General features: G+C 43.6%; 1 protein-coding gene across 5 annotated transcripts in view; it reads left to right on the forward strand.

Moving 5' to 3' along the window:
* Positions 1-19,435, forward strand: part of FUBP3 (far upstream element binding protein 3) — a 63,910-nt gene that overhangs the window by 19,814 nt on the left and 24,661 nt on the right. For 2 of the 5 annotated variants that reach the window (XM_063316069.1, XM_063316071.1), the window contains exons 2-7: positions 520-625; positions 9,437-9,487; positions 9,946-9,979; positions 13,693-13,742; positions 15,478-15,549; positions 16,481-16,538. In XM_063316069.1, coding sequence (XP_063172139.1) covers positions 523-625; positions 9,437-9,487; positions 9,946-9,979; positions 13,693-13,742; positions 15,478-15,549; positions 16,481-16,538 — 368 coding nt within the window. In that variant the 5' untranslated portion in view covers positions 520-522. Of the gene's footprint in view, positions 1-519; positions 626-8,634; positions 8,775-9,436; positions 9,488-9,945; positions 9,980-13,692; positions 13,743-15,477; positions 15,550-16,480; positions 16,539-19,435 lie in introns of those variants that run through there. The other 3 variants (XM_063316070.1, XM_063316072.1, XM_063316073.1) reach the window with 3 other exon arrangements.

Genomic DNA, 19,435 nt, shown 5'->3' on the forward strand with positions numbered 1-19,435 from the left:
CTGGGAAGATGCAGATTCAAGTCCACCTTCCACTGTGGAAACTTGCTGGGTGATTTGGGGCCAGTCATTCTCTCAGCCCAACCTACTCACAGGGTTGTTTTTATGGTGGGGGGGGGATGGGGGAGGAAATGCTATGTATGCTATCCTGAGCTCTGGAGGAAAAGCAGGATATAAATCAGACACATGGAATACATATATTACAGGGAGTTCCTGATGGATTCAGTGGGATTAAGCACATTTTTCTTTTTCCCCTGAAAGTGCATGGGAGAGGAATGCTTGCTTTTATCTTAATTTAGGCCAAGGAGCATGAGGAAGGGATAGGAGCTATACTCAGATAAATCCATTGATGCAGGACCACACTATCATTCAGGAAGGATCTAACAGGTTTATTTGTGCCGAACTGGCAGTCTTGATGCGTTCCCTCCAAGGCTGGTTCGTTGCAGGCGCAGGCCCAGAGAGCTTGACAAGCTTGACCCACCTCAACGTAGCTAATGACTTTTTTTATTTGTCTGCCTACAGCAAATGGCTGCTAAAATTGGAGAAATTTCTCACTTGAACAATTCTACACCACTTGTGGACCCCTCTGTGTACGGTTATGGAGTAAAACGGGCCTTGGACGATGGAAGTAAGTCCCCTTTTTTCAACCTTTGAAGTCCCTTTTTACTTTCAGGGAAGTTTGGTTCGGTTCGGTTTGGTTTGTTAATCCCTGGAAGTGGGGGGGCGGGGGGCGGGAAATTAGGACTTAGAGTCTACCAGAGTGCTGGCCCTTTCAAGAGCAGAATAATGCAGAACTGGTAGAAGTGGTTAGAAGAATAATTTTGCCAGTGGCAGCAATGCCTGGTCACATTATTTAGACTTTCCCTTGATAAGATAAGAGGAATAGAGTGCTGAGTGGCACTAATAAATGCTTTGTCCAGGGAAGGCTTGTCCGGGAAAAGTCAATTTTGGAGATGTTGATTAGATCCAAGGGAGGTTGACATTTTCTTTTGCAAGGGGGAGGGAAGAGTAGAGTTAAGACTCCCCTCTTGGTTGGTCCAAGCCTAATTTGTCCTATCCCTACATTGTCTTCTGCGGCATTGTCATTTGTCCTAAGAAAGTGGTGTTTTCTTGATTTACAGAGCTTGTGTTCAGAACTTGTATTCTGCTCCAGTTCATGCCAACTCTGAGCAGCCTGGATTGTTGTTTCGGTTTTACTCACGGATTAGCATTGCTGCATTTGGGGAGAGAGTCCTAAGTGTTTTGGGTTTAATGGATTAGAGAACACTTAGTCCTTCAGGGTATATACTAGAACGTATTTGGGTGTCTCTCAATCCTGTTGTGTCCATTCTGTGCCTGGTAAACTGCTTATTATCGCTTCACATCTGCCTTCCTGCGTTTATATAGCCACAACCTTGCTCATTGGGACTACATCTCCCAGAATACCTTGCCATCTGAAGAGATTATAGGTCTTGGGCCATTTTGAGGCCACTGGATTTGGAGGAGGCTGGACCAGCTCACATTTAGCAGGAGCAAAGAATGTGTTCATTTTGTCCCTTATTTTATTTTATTTTATTTTATTTTATTTTATTTTATTTTATTTTATTTTATTTTATTTTATTTTATTTTATTTTTTACTCTACTTTACTCTACTTTACTCTACTTTACTCTACTTTACTCTACTTTACTCTACTCTACTCTACTCTACTCTACTCTACTCTACTCTACTTTACTTTACTTTACTTTACTTTACTTTACTTTACTTTACTTTACTTTACTTTACTTTTCAAATACTTGAAAGCACAACCAAGGGGGAAAAAAAGAACAGAAAAGCAATTAAAAAGCAGAAAAGAAACAGAGAAGAGATTTACACGTGGCATAAAACTGAATAAGAGTTTTCGAATAGCATTAGATGAGGCCTGCATACAAAGGTGATCTTATATTAATTTAAGCACTTTAAATCCATTACTAAAATCTAACCAGTGTTCAGAGCTTAACAGAGGCAACCAACAAAATAAGGACCATCAATCAAAATAAACAGTTAATAGGAGTTTCTGTCTAATTTGAGAAAGTCTGTACTCACTATAATGAATCAGGGAAAATCTAATATTTTAAAAAGCCTTCCATTAGGAGAAACTTTGGATATGGTACAAGTCTGTGTGCATAATTACAATCCATTAAAGTCGTCCAGGTTAAATTAAATGTATTTATTCATTTAAATGATTTATATGGCTGCCCATCCAGCAGTGACTCTGGACGGTGTACAAGTTAAAAAATCAACAATTAAAGCAACAGTCCAAATAATAGACATCCGAGGTCACAAAAACAAATTCCACCTTGCAATAAAACATCAGCCAGCAAATTCAGTATCAGGCTTGTTATTTAAATGCAAAGCTGTTTTTGACACTGATGCATGCTGACATAGCTTAGTCTGCCATTCTTCTAAGACAGGAGTTGTGTGTAATTTCCAGTAAGAAGCATAAAGTATCCTAGCAGCCATTACCATATACAGAGCCAACTCCCAATACTTTGTACAGATGTAAAGCTTAGTAATGCTTAACAGAAAAACCGCTGACGAGGAAGAAGAGCTGATATTCAGACATCTGTTCCGTTCTATGATGAATCATCTTCCAGAGTTGTTGAGCTTTAATGCGCTAATTTTACCTGCTGTGGTTTCAAGAATGTCTACACCCCATTTTTAATACCAAGAGTGCTCTCCCTTAAAACACTTTTCCTCCTTTCTCTAGCAAGTTGGCCTTCCCAGAAAAGCCATTCAGGTTTGAGAAGAACCTTGCAGTCTCCTCAAATTCAGTTGGACCTCAGCCAGAAGTAAATTTGACAAACCGCTCCCATATGGCTGGCATTATTATTTCCTCTCCCTACCAAGGCACAACAGCCATGTAACACTGCTACTTGGGACTTTTCCAAAATAACGTAATGGCATTCTTCCTTTAAGTGCTGAACTACAGCTCCCATCTTTCCTGACTGGTCATTGGCCATACTGGCTGGAGGTATGGAGGTGTTGTTTAATATTTCTGGGTGGCATAGGGTGTATATCCTTTCTTTCATGAAGGCATTGTGGCCCCAGCTTACCTCGTGTGGCTAATTGTGCCCTCCTTGATTGTAATGCTGTGAAATGTTACATGGAGAATCATTTATTCTGCCTGACACACTTTACACAACTGGGGGCTGTACACTCTCTGATCCAGCTCTTCTATTCTACTGCCTTCCCTTTTCCCTGCCTGCCTTTCTAAATTCAAATATATCTGTGGTTCCAGCGCCTAACAAGAAGGTTATCTATGTACAGCAGACTCTCAGTTAACCAGAACTCAAGCAACTGGCACCAAAATCGAACCAGGAAAAAACCGGCACTCTCAAGCAACCGGCAAAAAAAAAAAAAAAACCTGTCTCTCTCTGCTGCCATCTAGTGGGGATTAGGGTTTAATAGTAACTCTCAAGCAACCAGAAACTACATTTATCCTGCATCTGCCTATCCCCATGGGTGCTGGTTAACTGAGAATCTACTGTGAATCCTTGAATTGTCATCACTTCAGTAAATCTTGTCTGTCTGGTCACCAGCCCACATTACTTTTTTAAAACAGGACCAATATTTTTCTCTCCTACACACCAAGGGCTTCTTTCAGTCCCTTCCCAACTGAAGAGCAACGGAAGTGTTTAGTGTTTCCCCTTGCCTTTGTTTTGGATCCCATGTGATTCCAGCCCAAACTAAGTTAGGTTGATAACTTTTGGCAAAGTGTGTTGGGAAAACCCAGCTGTTGCAGTTATATTCTGTCCGTCTCTCTATCCCCACATCCCAGCACCAAGCTTTTCATCCAGGCTGTTCACCTCGTTGCAGGTTGGTTAACAGCTTCCCCTACCGCCCCGTGTACCAGATGTGTTTCCTAAGTGGTCCAGCCCATTCAGCCTAGCTTCTTCCTTTTGCGGCTTCCTCTGACTCATAATTAAGGCTGGAATAAAGTCTGTAATTTGCCTCTGTGCCAACAGAATTGCCCCGGACTCTCTGCTTGCTTGGAGATGATTGAGAGAGATTTGATAGAGGAAGGAAGCCAGGGCCTTGGAAACATCCCTACTTTGTCCTCTTGAGTTGTCTGAAGCTTTCCCTTACTGCTGCTTCTCATTGCTCTAACTCATGCATATTCTAACCCTTACTTTCCAACCCCCAGGAATGGCAGCGAGATATACCTATAAGAGTTGTACCTATCCATTTCTGAAAATAGACAGCTGATTGATGGAGCATTATGAAATGGAGATGCCCTGGCAGGGCATTGATTGTAACAAGTTTCCAGAGCTTTTCTAAGTGGGAGGGGTGGGGGGGGTGTCATTTTGAAGAAGCTGTCCGATATCTCCTCGCTTAAAAAAAGACTTAATCTATGCCTCACGCAACTGAAAATGGCTGAACTGACCTGGGCAATGGGCATGAAATGGAGCTTGAAATGCAGAACTCATTCCCGTTTTCTCATTCCCCACCCTCCCTTTTGAATTATTTCCTGCAAAGGGTGCTCTGCTTTCTTAAAACAAGCAGATGAAAACCTGTAGTAATTGGGCTGCTCAGCAAGGAGGGGGGGAAATCCTTTTTCATGGCTGTGATTTTCTTAAGCGCCTCGCGTCGGCCAAGCTGCCTCCTAGCAAATCCGTTTTAATTTTTATCTTTCTACCACCTCTGCTGAGAAGGCTTCCAAACTTCTGTCTTTCTGTGCCCTCTCCAACCTAGCTTTTCTGGCACATTTTTTTTAAAAAAATGAAGAGCGGGGGATACATTTTTTTAGGAGATTGTTTTCCTCATTTGTGATATACAAAGAGGAGGAGGCCAACTTTGCCTCTGTTAGATCTGTTTCCATCAAACAGAGAAGGCAATGCTTTGAAATCGTTTTTATATGCTCATTGAGATGAGTCTGGACGACTGCCTATTTGTTGCCCAGTCCAAGGTGGCAGAGCTAGCCTTAGTGGCACCCACCATTGAGCAAATTGGCTCTGCCCAACAGCCTTCCTGACCATATGCCTTCCAGATGTTTTGAAGAGTGAACCCACCATCCCCAACTGTTGACCATCATCCTAGCTGGGATTACTGGAACTTGTAATCCAAAATATCCAGAAGTGCCAAAGTGGGGAGGGTCTCTCACCTGCTAGGGCTTAGACTGAATTGGGCAGCTGAATAAGAAGACTGGGCAGTCCATCCACATTATGGGGCATTCAGGATGAGTTGAGAGGAAATGTCTCAGGTTTTGAACTGTGCCTGGAATTCTGTAAGGTGATGACTGAGGTTAAGTAATGCATCGCATCTCTTCTGGTGGAGTCCTTGGTTCTCTCTGAGCCTGGTTGTTTTCTTGCAGATGTTTCATTGCCTGACCAGGCAACATCTTCAGAGAGTAGGTGGCCCTCTGAAGATGTTGCCTAGTCTCTTTCATTGCCCGACTAGGGCTCATCTCAGAGCACCAAGGACTTCATGGTTCAGCCCTGAGCTATAGACATTCTCCTTGACTGGTATCTCTTCTGGTGCCTTGAACTTACTAGTAGTTTTATGCTTGCTTCTCCCAGTCTACATCTGGGGGTAATGTCAACTTTCAGGCCTGTTGTAACAAGGGTGCAAAGATATATAAAGCATTATGAGCACTTGGAAGTGCAATACTAACATAGATCATCCTTGTACTATGTATCATTCAGTCATAGAGCAGGGTTCCTCAGCTAGAGTGTCCTCCAGCTGGGGTGGTCCTCAAAGTACTCAAAGGCTGTGTTAAAACAGCTGCTGTGATTTGTGGGCCTTTGGGCCAGGATGCTAAGCGGGCCCTGCTGTTGATTTGGTTGGTTGTTCTTTTATTGATTGTGACTATAACATGGTTTTTAGTCCTAGGGCCTGTGTGATATTGATAGTTTGGAGTTGTGTATTTTAATTAATGTTGATACGTTGGCTTTTCATCTTTTGTTGACTGTTCACCTAGAGTCACTGTTGTGAGATGGCTGGCTACATAAATTGTTTCAATAAATAAAATAAAGGATGCAAAGATTTGTGGCCTGCATTGTTCCAGCTTGGTCAAAATACTAAAGAAGTTAGTGTCTGTTTACAACAGGTCAATGAAGTGGTAAACTGATTAGTATTTTCAAGGGAAAGAAGTAAAAGGCCCTTAAATGTATACTTATTTCGGCTTGCCAGTAGAGAGCTCAGCATGCTAATAAATCCAGGGATAGCTTTCTGAAAATTGTTTCTTAAAGCCTGGCTTTTAGAGTTAATGAATGGGTTTCCCTTTCACTTGCCCAATTTGTTTTGCAAACATTTGTTGACGGTGCTGCCAGTTTGGTGAAACAATGCTTTCTAAGACTTCGTTGACAAATAACACTATTCCATAGTTTGTCAGCTCTTGCTGCACTGAATAAACCACCGTTGGTTCAGTTTAACAACAATCTAGGCTGAAAATCAAGCCTTTGCAAACAAGCCACATTACAGCTTAGCATGACATGTGAACCCGGTCCACCAGGGGAAAGGTTTCTGGCATGATAAGCTCCACTTCGCATCACTGAACCTGAGCCAAGTAAGATTTGTCCACGGTGCGCAACAAAAGAGTGATTTGGAATGCATGGGACAGCCCATGTGCCTGTGTATCATCAGGGTAGAGCTCGGTTAAGTCAACCCAACACAAGAGGGGAGAGCAATTTAAATGGGAAATGGGGCTGATTTTTATGCCGTCTTTTTCCTTATTTTGCAGTAAAATGACTGCCATTATACAAATTGTGCTTGGCAGATGTAAAAGTGGGGAAGAGGATGTATTGGATGGCCTGCGAGTTCAGCTGTCTCTCCTCTGCTATTTGGAGGCTGGTGGGAAGTTTTCTGCCTGGACTATAAACGAGAGCTGGCATTCTGCCCCACAGCCCTGTCTCTTGTTTGACAGCAGACAGTGCTTTAAATTGTTTATCGTAGGACTGAACTCTTGCTATATGTATTTTTCCACACAAGGGTATCTGGAACGGGTCTTCGGTTCTGCTGCTTTGCCTTGTCCTGGTTTGTTGGGGGTTCTGTGTTACACAGGAAAAGGAAGAGGGTACATTGGTTGAGCCTGTATGGGTAGGTAGAGATCTTCCCAAAGGAAATTCATAAGACTATATAATTCTAACTTCTTTTTTTTTTTTTTTTTGAGGAATCTAGAGAAGGGAGTAAGGGATGTGGTGGCACTGCGGGTTAAACCGCTGAGCTGCTGAGCTTGCCGATCGGAAGGTTGGCGGTTCAAATCTGCGTGACGGGGTGAGCTCCCATTGCTAGTCCCGGCTCCTGCCGACCTAGCAGTTCGAAAACACGCCAATGTGAGTAGATTAATAGGTACCGCTTTGGTGGGCAGGTAACGGCGTTCCGCTTAGTCATGCTGGCCACATGACCATGGAGGAAGTGTCTACGGACAAACGCCAGCTCTTCGGCTTTGAAACGGAGATGAGCACCATCCCCGAGAGTCGGACACGGCTGGACTTAATGTCAAGGGAAACCTTTACCTTTACTAGAGAAGGGAGAATAGATTGTAGCACTCTTCACGGGATAGGTGGTCCTCGCTTAATGACCACAATTGGTCCCGGTATTTCAGTTGCTAAGCGAAGCAGTCATTAAGCGAATCTGACCCGATTTTACTACCTTTTTTGTGGCAGTCGTTAAGCGAATCACCACGGGGGTTAAGCAAACCATGTGGTCATTGGAGTACATTCTCCAATGTGTCCTCCAAAAGATAAAGTCTGGGGACAACATGTAGCATTCCCAGACAACTGGAATAGAAATTATGATGCAGTGCATCTGGAGCAGGCCAGGTTGGAGAAAATTGGTTTCAGCCCAAGGTGTACAACTTCAGTTGACCTAAGAACCCCTCTCCCAAGTTTTGTGGGCATGTCAGGGGCTGAATTCCAAATGTGGATGGGGATTTTAAGAGGGCACCAGTATGTTAAGACACTGACAGTTTTATAAGACCCATTTTGCCCCTTAATCCATACCTGTAAAGCTTTCTGTTCTAGAAGAAATCTTTGTATTTGAGAAAACATTCATAGCTGACATTTCAAGAGGTGAATATACTGTTCAAATGTGTTTGGGTTCAAGATAGTAAAAGGGTGTACGAATAAATTTATTTCTGAGTTGAGCTGTTGGTTCTGTTGAGAACATCAGCTTGTTCCAACCAGAAACATCCAAATGATTTCATTCAAATAATGTACTTGAAATGCTGAATCCAATCAGTTTGATTCAACAAATCCGGTTCAGAAAAAGGATGATTTTGTGCATGTTCAAAGGCAGTTCAAGCAAATAGATTCTGTCTGATCAAACAGTTTGAATCATTCCAGAAATTCGATTTGACAATTCGATTCACTTTGAAAATTCAATCAAATATTATTTGATTGAATATCTGATTAAAATTCTTTCTCATTCAGTTGTCTTACTTTCTCTCTCCAGAGTTAATGATAAAACTGAAAAAAAGAGATAAATTGTTTTTTCCCTCTCTCTCTCTTAAATTGATTTCATTGTATTTATTGCTTTCAAAGTGATTTAATTGAGGTATGATGCCAAACTGGACTGTGGCTGCCATAATGTGGAGATCAGACTATCACTTGAGCTTAAAAATAACAAATTACATCTATTAGTTCTCATTTTTCTATTCCAGCTTTCCCCCCAAAGATGGGCTTCCAGATAATCTTGGATTTCAGGTGCCATAATTCTCATCCTGCAAGGAGATTATAAGAATTGGAAGTGCAGCACATCTGAAGACTAATAGATTGGGGAAGAGTTTCCAGAAACACCATTGTAACCTTAATTAACTATGGTTTGTTAATTCAAATCTCCTGTTAAGCCACATTTGCGCTGTCAAGTCAAATCTAGCATCAGATCCTATTAAACTCTTCAAGGCACTACCAGAGAGATAATTTTTGAATTGAGCTGATGAACTAATTTGGGTCTCTTTGTGGTTTACTGTTCAATGAAAAGGTTGCAATGTACTCATTTCCCCTTCCCCTTCAAGCTCAGCTTTAAGTCAGGAAAGGTCACGTTTTAAAAGAATGAATTAATCACGGTTTATCCCTTTGTCCAACTTCAACAGAATAGTTAATAACAGTTTCCAACAAATCTTTAAGATTAACCCATTCAACTGGAAAAATGAAGCTGAAAGCGTCCAGGTTTCTCCTTGTAGTTCCAAGGCTGGTTGTGGTTTGCTCCCGGTACAATTATCTACGTTTTGTCACCCTAGTGTGGTGTCTTTGGAAGACATTACTTGTTACAATGTGAGTGCAGTCCGTTAGTTTTTATATGATGCTTTCTTGTCATTCGGATGCTTTTCGGCTGATGGGGAGCAGCCTATCAGTAGAAGCTTTCAGCAAGCTGGGGATACCTGGCAACTTGCGTATCTCAGCTGGACATACTGAGCAGAAGCGTGACGAGAAATTCAACTTGGCGATGGCAAGTTCTTTGACTGCCCTCTCTCTTTAACAGGTCTTCGCGTAAATTGGATGCATGGACCACAGATAAGAGAAAACCAAAGAAGTATGTTTGTATGTCTCTCTCTTCCTCTCCAAATACTTTTCTGATTTGACAAAACCTCTCCAAATCTCTTTGTTTGGCCTTCGTCTGTTTTTTAACGCATACCAATCCTCTTGATCTTTTTAATATCAGCTTTAATTTGGGGGAGATTCCCGATGGGACGGATGATACACTTCTAGAGATTTGGGGGGGGGGGGTGTTGTTTCTCCCATGCTTCTCAGCATGGAAGTGCAGTGGATCAATTTCCTATCCTGTGTTCAGCTGGACGCTTTAGTTGCGGATCAAGACGTCCCCTCCTGTTTTCCGTCCCATGAAACGCATTCCTTTCAGTCACTGAACCTAAATTGCTGTTTTTGCTTTGCTTCTCTCTTCTCCCCTTGCCCTGATGAAAATGGCCAGATGAAGTTAGTTTATCCATGCTAATGCTTTGATTTTTCTTTTTTCTCTCTTCTCTGCCACAGTAGGTAACCAGTTAGGGGCCCTAGTACATCAAAGGTAAGCAGTGGGTTATGTTTTATTATTTATTGATCACTTGTAATTGTTTATTGATCTGCCATCTGTACTGGAGTGTTACGAAGTCAGAGGTTGAGAACGTGGCAAAACTGTTGGGCAGTTTCCATCTCTTTTCCCCTCTCCCTTTTTTAAGCCTTGTGCTTCAGAATATTGCATATTTGGGGGGGGGGGGCTGAATGAAGCCTTTGTGGTGTATTAACACATAACAGGCTTGCATTTAATTAAACATTTACGTGATGCCAGTGGATGAAGAGGTGGAAAAAATGCTGGGGTGGGGTTGAAGAAGGGGAAGACAATATTAGATGGATGAGATTGGTAAGAAGAGTAAAAGATGGCAGGCCTTTCTTAGTGTAGTGTCTAGAAAGCAAGGTCAGGGCACCCAGCTCTGTGAAACCTAGCTAATTTTAGCTGGCATCTAAAGAATTTTTACTAGCTGACCAAGTGGAGATTTACATATAGAGTAACTAGTGGTTAAGGCACCAGGCTAGAATCCAGGAGGCTGTGAGTTCTAGTCCCGCCTTAGGCATGAAAGCCGGCTGGGTGACCTTGGGCCAGTCCCTCCCTCTCAGCCCAAGAGCCAATCAGGTGTGGTATGAGAGTTCTAGTCCCGCCTTAGGCCTGAAAGCCAGCTGGGTGACCTTGGGCCAGTCACTCTCTCAGCCCAACTCACCTCACAGGGTTGTTGTTGTGGGGAAAATAGGAGGAGGAAGGAGTAATAGGTATGTTCCCTGCCTTGAGTTATTTATAAAAATAATAAAGGCGGGATGGAAAATAAATAAATAAAAATAAATAACATATCCTTGTGTCTTGCTACAAGCACAAGTTGTAAAGCTGAGCTGCCTTGTGGTCTTTTGAGGAAGGATGCGTGCCCATACAGGTTGCTCACGAGCCCAGACCGTCTTTGGGCGGCCCAAACGTTTAAAATCACAGCAGGGAAGTCACCCCCTATCTATTCTTTATTTATTTGGTTGGTTATTCATTTATTTATTTCTGAGATTTATAGGTCGCCCCAATCTGTTAAGACTCTGGGCAACTTACAGAATACAGTAAAAACACAGTAAAAGCAAGGAACTGTATCATCAAAAGAAAACGTCCAGGAAAGAGAATCAATTGTCTAAAAGACTAAAGACATGAGTGGTCCATCGCCCACTCTGACCCATAGCCTGGGGACAGAGCCGGATTTTAAAGGTTCATTTAAAAAAAGGGCCAGCTGGTCATATTGAGTAGAAATGTGATAATATGTAATCCTTCGGAGAGCTATACCATGCTGGTTATAAAACGTGGCTTGAATGTTCAGATTGCTTTGACTATTTCACTCCTAGCTTTCACTAAATGCAGCAGTAGGCCAGGACAAAATTAATAGAAGATGGGCTAGATTAGTGCCGGATATGTCCATTAATGGCTGTTAAAAATTAAAGGCTGAAAGGGGCTTCTGGGAAACACAGGTTTGTAGTGGGATTGCCGCTGGTATTTTTCCAACTCCGCCCCATCCTGAAGTTAAAGATCCGAAGCAGCGTTACCCAAGTCTGGCAACTTCCAGAGATGTGGGCATCTCAGCATTGGTTGTATGGACCAGGGGATTCTGGGAGCTGAAGCCCACACATCTGGAAGTTACCAGAGTTGGAAAACATTGATCTGAGGCTTTCTAATGACCATCAAGTGGGTGGGATTAGTTGAGAACCTCCAGGTTTTGGGGCCACAGCTCAGTTTTGAGGTAGTTAGAATCGCTTCACGTCCATGAATAGAGTTTTCCTGATCGTTAAGAAATTCAAGGTCGATACTTTTTTCTGAAAGAAGGGGAGGAATAAAGCCCGGGTCAAATCTCCTTTAAGACTTCTTCTTGGTGGTAGAATCTGGTTCAATGGTTTTTGAATGTTTAAAAAAACACACACCCAAGCAGATACTTTGAGGCTGCTTCCTTCAGTCATCAGAAATCTTGACTGTTTAAGGGATTTGGCAACTAAAATATTCCTGAGCAGGACTAGTAACTAAGGAATGTATGTCTTTGGAAGTTCCGAAATGAAAACTTTACATGTAGCTTCTATGACTTTGTCCATAAACAAGTTATTTGGCAGCTGGAACGCAATACTTTTCAAGATATTAGTAACCAGGGGGACCTAAAATAAAATTCTGTGGTGGTTCCTTCACTTCATACTTGAAATACTCCATTTCTGGATTCTAGCCACTGTGAAGACCTGCACCTCTCATAATCCCAGTCATCTTACCCATTGGCCAGCATCATGGTTAGGAAAGAGGTCAGGAAAGTCATTCTACCCTCCTGCTTTCACCCTGCCCTTTATTTGATATAGTGAGCTGAATCCTTACTGGTTCCATTCTATAGGTTTCTAACCATGTTTGTTATTTCTTCTGTATACTTTTTATAAATCTCCAAGTCTCCCCCAAGAATTCTGATGCCCCCCTCTGGTTCTCAGTAGCCCTGTTTGATTCCTGCTCTGCTTATTGTTAGACATTCTCAGTTACTTAGTCTCTTAAAAAAAAAAGTAAGGTAATTTACTTGCTTCTGGGGTAGTAATTAATCTTGGCTGTATTTATATTTATATTTAATTTTTTGTATTGTTTTTATTGTCTGACTGTTTTTTTTATGGTTAGCCACCCAGAGTCACTGGTCTAAGATGGGCGGCTATATAAATTGAATAAATAAATAAATTAGGCCGTGTTGGCTGCCAAAAACAACATGGTGTCTTGTAGCATCTTAAAGGCAGATGCGTGTGTTGGGGGCAAAGCTTTTATGGACTTTGTAAAATTACGGACTGCCTATGATCATAACGAGCTTGATAGTTTTCAAGGTGCTGCAAGATACTTTTATAAGCAAGTGAGCATGGTCACTTCTAGTGACAATTCTCTAAGATGGCTAGGTGTCTCCTGAAGGACTTCCTCTGAACTTGCTGTGGATTTACTAATTGTCCCTGCAGTTGGAAATTAGGGTGGGGTGACGATAAACGCGTAGAGGTGGTTGCTGCAAGACAGATCGTCACGTGGGCCCCTAATTCTGGCCAAATAATGGCCATTCCTAAATTATATTCACCCATTATGCTAAACCTTAATGTTATTTGCTTGCTTGTGTTTTGACGCATTTTCTCATCCCAGTCAGTGTGGCTTGTAAAGAATGGCTCATGACTGAGCGTGTAGTAGGAATCCAGTTAGTTAGGATTGTTTGATAAGCCAGGATTAGTCGACACATTTTTGTCTTTGTTTTGGGTGGAGGGTGGAGGGTCTACATGATGTAGCTAACAATATATAGATAAAACTGAGTTAACTAGGCCAAAATTTTAACCCCCTTTGGGGAGTCTGGTGGAGAGTTTCGACTGAAAATGGCTTTATTAAGTCTAGCAGAAGTTTTAATTTACCTATTTTCATTGTTATGTCTAAGCAATGACAAAAAGAAGGAATATTCTGCTTCTCCTCTGGGGAAGTCCTCTAGATATGTTTGGGGTGCAATTCCCAGAAACCCCAAACAGCATGATTCACTGGGGGTTACCCGGTCCCCCACAAAGAGCAGAACGCTTACAATGATATCAACCCTGTTTCTTCAGTTTGCACCACCGCGTAGTTGCACCGTTTCCCAGATGCTGGGCCCATCCCAATTTTAATTCCTGGCTACTAAAGCTGATTTTCCAAACTTTGCTATTCCAAAGGCAGAAACTATGATGAATCTTCTTTCCTGTTCTCTTCAGGGCAGTAATAACCGAAGAATTCAAAGTGCCTGACAAAATGGTTGGCTTCAGTAAGTATTTCGGAGGAGGTGGCATTCAGCCCTCATGCTGCAGAAGATCAGCTTGTCTAGGAGATAGCTGCTTCCTGTCCGCTCTGATTTCAGTGGCACAGGAGCAATGAACCCAGCTGAGCACATTGCAATTGTGGGGCCAGAAAGTTTTAAAAATCACTAGAGAATAATTTAGTGGCTTGCTGTCTGATACGGCGATCCGCCTTAAACAGCCCAGTGAAAACTTGGTTGATAGGGAAGAGGTTTGGGAGGGGACACACACCACGGGTGAAGTAGTGTGTATGTTGAAGACATTGGCATGCTATTCTCTCGGGGTTGTGCTTTGATCCCTGCTGTCTTGGGTTTAAAAAAAGATTTACGTAGCAATCCTGTGAAAAACCACGGTTTGGCAGAAAAAAAGCAACCAGATCGAATCAGCCCCAATCCTCCAGTTCTCCAAAGTCATAGTGGCATTCCTTAGAGGTCTCTAGGTTCGGAAAAGTCTTTTTCTGCTGGGCTTCCCCGCAAGGGGTTTTAGATATACGGATGCCTATATATTCTAAGCGGTCCCTCAGATAGCCAAGCTTCATCTCAGCGTGAACCTGTCCAGAAATGGTCTTCAAGAGAAGCCCTCTTAAGGATATCTCTGTTTTGAGTTGTTGGTAAATTGTGTAGAGCAGCCTTCTCAACCCTTTGACCCTGGAAGAACCCTTGAAAAAAATTTTCAGGCCTGGGGGAACCCCTGCACATTCAGGCTCAGATACAGGCCAGAAGTTACAAAATTATTATATTCGTTTCATGGGTAGGCCTGTCTGTATGCATTCACAGTGTTCTGAAACTAAAATAAAGAATGAAACTTGCTTCTTTAATGTGAAATTGCCCAAATTTGAAATAATTTTTAAAATCGTGATCTCCCTGGGAACCCTGGTTGAGAAACCCTGGTAGAAGGAACTCAAACATTGACCAAGCATGCATTGGGAACAAAGCCAAAATATTGTTTGTTTGGGAATAGGATGTCGTGTCAATGCAGCTGCTGTGTTACGATAACCTGAGCTTAGGGCTAAACCTGTTGTGTGAACCCAGTTTTGTTGTCTTCCAAGGTTCCTGGCATTGATTAAACAAGAGATCAGGCCTTGCCCTCAGGATTTCATGCTGAAAGAAGTGAAGCAAGGAAAAAGGAGAGGAAAGAGATGAATTCTTTAGAGCCAGAAAAAAGGAGTGAGCAGCCAGCTGACTTTAATATCCAATCTGAGCCAAGCAGATCTTCCTCCATGGTCTTAATTCTTGGATAGGAGTTCTTGGCCAGTGGCGGAAGCCTGCCTGTGTTACCCTGGGGCTCAGGGTTGGATAAAAGGCAAGCCTGTTGCAACTATCTTTTATTTATTTCTTTACATAGGATTCAGAAACTGCTTGCCTCCAGAGGCTCTTAATGGTACGATCTGCAGTACCCTCTCCTCTCCTTTGCTCCTGGGGTTCAAGGCAGATCAATTCATTGCTAACACTGTTAACAGAGAGGGGATCCAGGATCTGGGAGATGGAGAGATGGGGAACAAAACAGGGCACCCGGGGAATTTGCGTTTTGTCTTCTCTTCCTGGTCCCCGTTCTTCAGAAAGCAGGGCTGATATAACCAGGAGCTGCTACCGCTGTGAATTATGTGCAGAATATGAATTACGCAGTTGCTTACTACTCTTCCTGCTGCAATTAAAAAGAATAACAGTAACAGGCCCGTTCTGATGTTTGCTTTATTTTTTTCAGTTATCGGCAGGGGTGGTGAGCAGATCTCCCGGATTCAGGCAGAGTCAGGGTGCAAAATTCAGATTGCACCAGGTAAGGAGATTTTGGGGTATACAGTAATTTTTTTTTTTACTCCAACCCATTCCCTCACTTACAGAGGGCAGCACCAGAAAAGCCCATATCTGCAAGCCAGCCCCTGATTCCAGGGCTGCGGCCAGGTTCAGACATTGAACTGGGCCAGTAACGTGATTGTTTCAGTTCTGGTTGAGTCTGTGATATGCAGAGCCCTCTATTGTGGTTTATAAACCATGTTCTGTGGCTCAGCCTGGCATTCTCTCACCTGAGCATCCTCCAGCAGCTATTACTGAACATTCTGGGAATTTCAACATCTGGAAGGTGGCTCGTTGGGAAAGCCAGCTTGGGATATTGTGTGATTCTGGCCAATGGTGGCTTGTTAGCCCACCATAGCTTGTGATGAAGGAGGAGTCCAATCTGCTTGTCTGTTATCCATTTGCACAGATCCCCCTATCTCCCCTCACATTAACAGCCTTGAAAAGAATGCCTTCCATTGTCATAAAACCAAGTTAATCCATGAATTTGAGTTTCTGACCTCAGTATGGTAGCCTGTGGTCCTGCTCTCTAAGAAGGCCCATCAGGTACCCCAGTCACTTGCCTCTGTGGGGTTGTGTGGCTGCTGCATTTTCAGAGACACCCAAGTCCAGAGTTTTCAGTTAGCTACAGAGCAGAATATCTAACCATCTCCTTCCCTCCGTGGACCTCTAATTGACTGCAGGAGCAGCCTGAGGTGTATTGCAAACAATGAATATTGCTAGGGAAGACTCTGGAAAGTAAATGCTAAAATAGCAAGGCCATGAAACTTGAATTCGCTGTTGCAAAAGAAGGGGCCTTTATCCTGGATTGCCTGCAGCCCTCTCTGGAGGCCACCTTGTCCTTTTTAAACAGGAAGTCAGCTGGCAGCGAGATGGGCAGGCTCCATTGACTTTTTTCTGTTTTGTCTTGGCAGACGGCGGTGGGATGGCGGAACGGCCTTGTATGCTCACCGGATCCCCAGAGAGCATCGAGTAAGCGTCTAAAGCCAGTATCTGCGATTTGCTTTCACCCCCCTCACCTCTGTCCTCTTTCCTCTCTTCTTTTTGGTTTTTCCCCTTATCTGTTTCACTTTTCTCTGTGCTGCCTCGAACAAGCGACGGCTTTTGCCGACGGCGTATTTGCCAGGCTTCAAAACTTTCCTTAAAACAGAACTCTGCAGTTTTGCCCATCAAAGTTTGGTCTTATTTTGGCTCCCTTTTCCATTTCTCAACATAGATGCTCCTTCAAGCCCTATATAAACATATGTCACTGAGCTTGCTTTGTGCCAAGGGTGGTTTGATGCTAGGAACTGAAAAGGTTTAATCCCTCCCCCAACCAGATTTGCAGAAGTAGGCCATAAGCACAATCAAACTGGCTTTTATTGCAGTGAATATTTATTCCACATAGAATGCCTGGAGAATAGATCTTTTTCTTCCTTCATTTAAAAATCAGATTTTTAATCCTACCAACTCTGGTTTAGTTGCTTGGAGGAAAGCACCAGGATTGGAAGTGTGGCTTTTGAGAGTCCTGTTCCTACCCACCGCCCACTTTTTTTTTTAATTGTCAGAAATCCCTTCCTTCCATCCCTCCTCTAGTCCCCAATCCTTTCCACTAGGTTTTGATAAGTGTCAGGAAGAACTTCCTGATCTTGAAGGTCTTCGTTTTAATGAAGATAGACCCTGCTTTCGGGCAAGCCAAGAGGTGGTCTTCCATTGGTGCCTAGAAGGAATAAGGAAAGAGAGAGGGCCTGAGCAGCACCTCAAGGAAGAGAGGACCTCTTTCTGTTGAAGGGAATTCCCTGGTTTGGACCAAGGGCTATGCATGACCCGGAGTGTAATGGTGGGACCAAGTTCATGTAAGGTCACTGAAGTGAAAGTGAAGTCATTTCTCTCCATGCATTTAATAATTTCTGCCTCCCTCTTGTCGCGTTAAAAATTACAATGCACCAGGCCCTGTTGGAGAGACAGTAAGAGCTGCTGCAAAGGTGTTGTGAGCCTGTGTGGAGCCCAGAAGCCACCAGTGGTGATGCTGGTGAGGAACCCCTGTCCCCTTCCCTACTTGTGTGCCCATCAGAGATTAGATGGGTGGGCTTTCATTCACTAGGGCCATCAGCTCCCTTCTTCCTCCTCTGTGGAAAGGAGAAGGCTGTCTCAGCAGCAGGCTGGATAAGTACCGAGGTGGTCCTGCAACATCTCCGTCCATCAGTTTGACCGATGCATGCCAGTAGACTCTTCCTGACTACTTGGGGGGCGAAATGCGACCGATTGCAGTGTTGCTGCTGTTCCCTTCCCATCCTTCCCTAAACCTTTCCACTTGGCAGCCCAGCAGGGGGGGGTTTCTGCTCTCTCACACCCTGTAGAAACTTTAGGGACAGTCTTTCCTCCCTCCCCCTTCTCAGGAGCTGAGTTTGCCTCTCCCAAGCCAGTTTGAGGACCTCTTCCCGCTGGAACTACGAGCCTCAGGCTTACAGGAACCCACTTAACAATATGGACCTGCTCTCTCTCTCCCCCAGCCTTTGGGTAGGTGGGTTTTTTCCAAATCCATCCATGGGAATCTTCTTTTTTAATTTTAAAGAGTCACATTGGGGTGATTAACAAATGTTAAAATGAACCCTGGAAATTCTGAGACCTAGGCATTGCTCTTTCTTTCTCTTCCTTCCTTCCTTCCTTCCTTCCTTCCTTCCTTCCTTCCTTCCTTCCTTCCTTCCTTCCTTCCTTCCTTCCTTCCAATGACATTGCTCTGGTTCCATGGTTGAAGTTTGGCCTTAGGGTGGGGATCTGTACACACCAAGGCACAATGAATATAATAGCCTGGTGCAATCTTAGAGGGCTTTGGACATGGATTAGTCTGAGGTTCTGCCGTGGCTGCTTTTCTCATCTACTCTGACCCATCTTCTGATAAAAGGGTCATTTTAAAGCAAAGGAAAATGTTTTGTTCCTTTAAAAAGCTGCATGATCTGGGGCGGGTGCGTGCATGCGTTTGAGCAGGGTGCTGCCTCGGCCTGTTTAAAACATTCTTCGCACCTAAGTGAGCACCTGGGTGGTATTTGCTTTGACCATTTTTCACCCAAATGGGCAGAAAAAAGATGGCTTGTTGAGTGCTGTATCATCAGTAGCTTGCTGGTGGACAACTGATGTCGCAGGGACTTCCAGCAACCACCATGGTTGCATCCCTTTAGAACAGAAGGGTGTGAGGATTGTGGCCAAGGCACTGGGAATGAGATGTGTCCTTCACCCGAAGCCCCCTATGATGAAAAGAGTCCACCAGAGGTGGTTTGTCTATCACTTTCCTTGACTGGGAAGTTCATGGAGAGTCCTTCCCCATGACGGTGTGGTTATCAAAGCTAAAGGCATCCAGAAAGACCCTGGGAGACATCAGGAAGGACATCTTGGTGCAAAGTAGATTGCCAGCAAACCCAGACAGATGCTTCTGAAATCCTTTGGAGGCATGGCCCTCCCACGGCCCAGAAGTGGTGGCTGTAAATCTCCTCCTAGAATAGAGTTTCTCAACCGTGGCAACTTTTAAGACGGGTGGACTTCAACTTCCAAAATTCCCCAGCCAGCTGGGAAGTTGAAGTCCACCCATCTTTAAAGTTGCCACAGTTGAGAAACTCTGCTCGAGAGGGTGAGCTTGACAAGAAGAAAGCACCTCTCTCTCTTCAGGGGGTAGGGTGGGAGGGAGTAGAGGAAACACCATTGGCCAAGCAGTGAGAACCAGTACTTTTAAGGGTTTGTTTTGCATGTGGTCACCTGACACCAACATGGAAGTGGTGTCTACCACCCAAAATGCAGAGCTGTTGCGAGCCAGTTACTTTCTCATTTCTCTTTCCTTTCTCTTCTTTCCCCCCACCCCCACCAAAAGAAACGTCCTGCGTTCCAACGCCATTTCC

The sequence above is a fragment of the Candoia aspera genome, chromosome 16 (assembly GCF_035149785.1).
Source record: "Candoia aspera isolate rCanAsp1 chromosome 16, rCanAsp1.hap2, whole genome shotgun sequence".
In the NCBI taxonomy this organism is placed as follows: Eukaryota; Metazoa; Chordata; class Lepidosauria; order Squamata; family Boidae; genus Candoia; species Candoia aspera.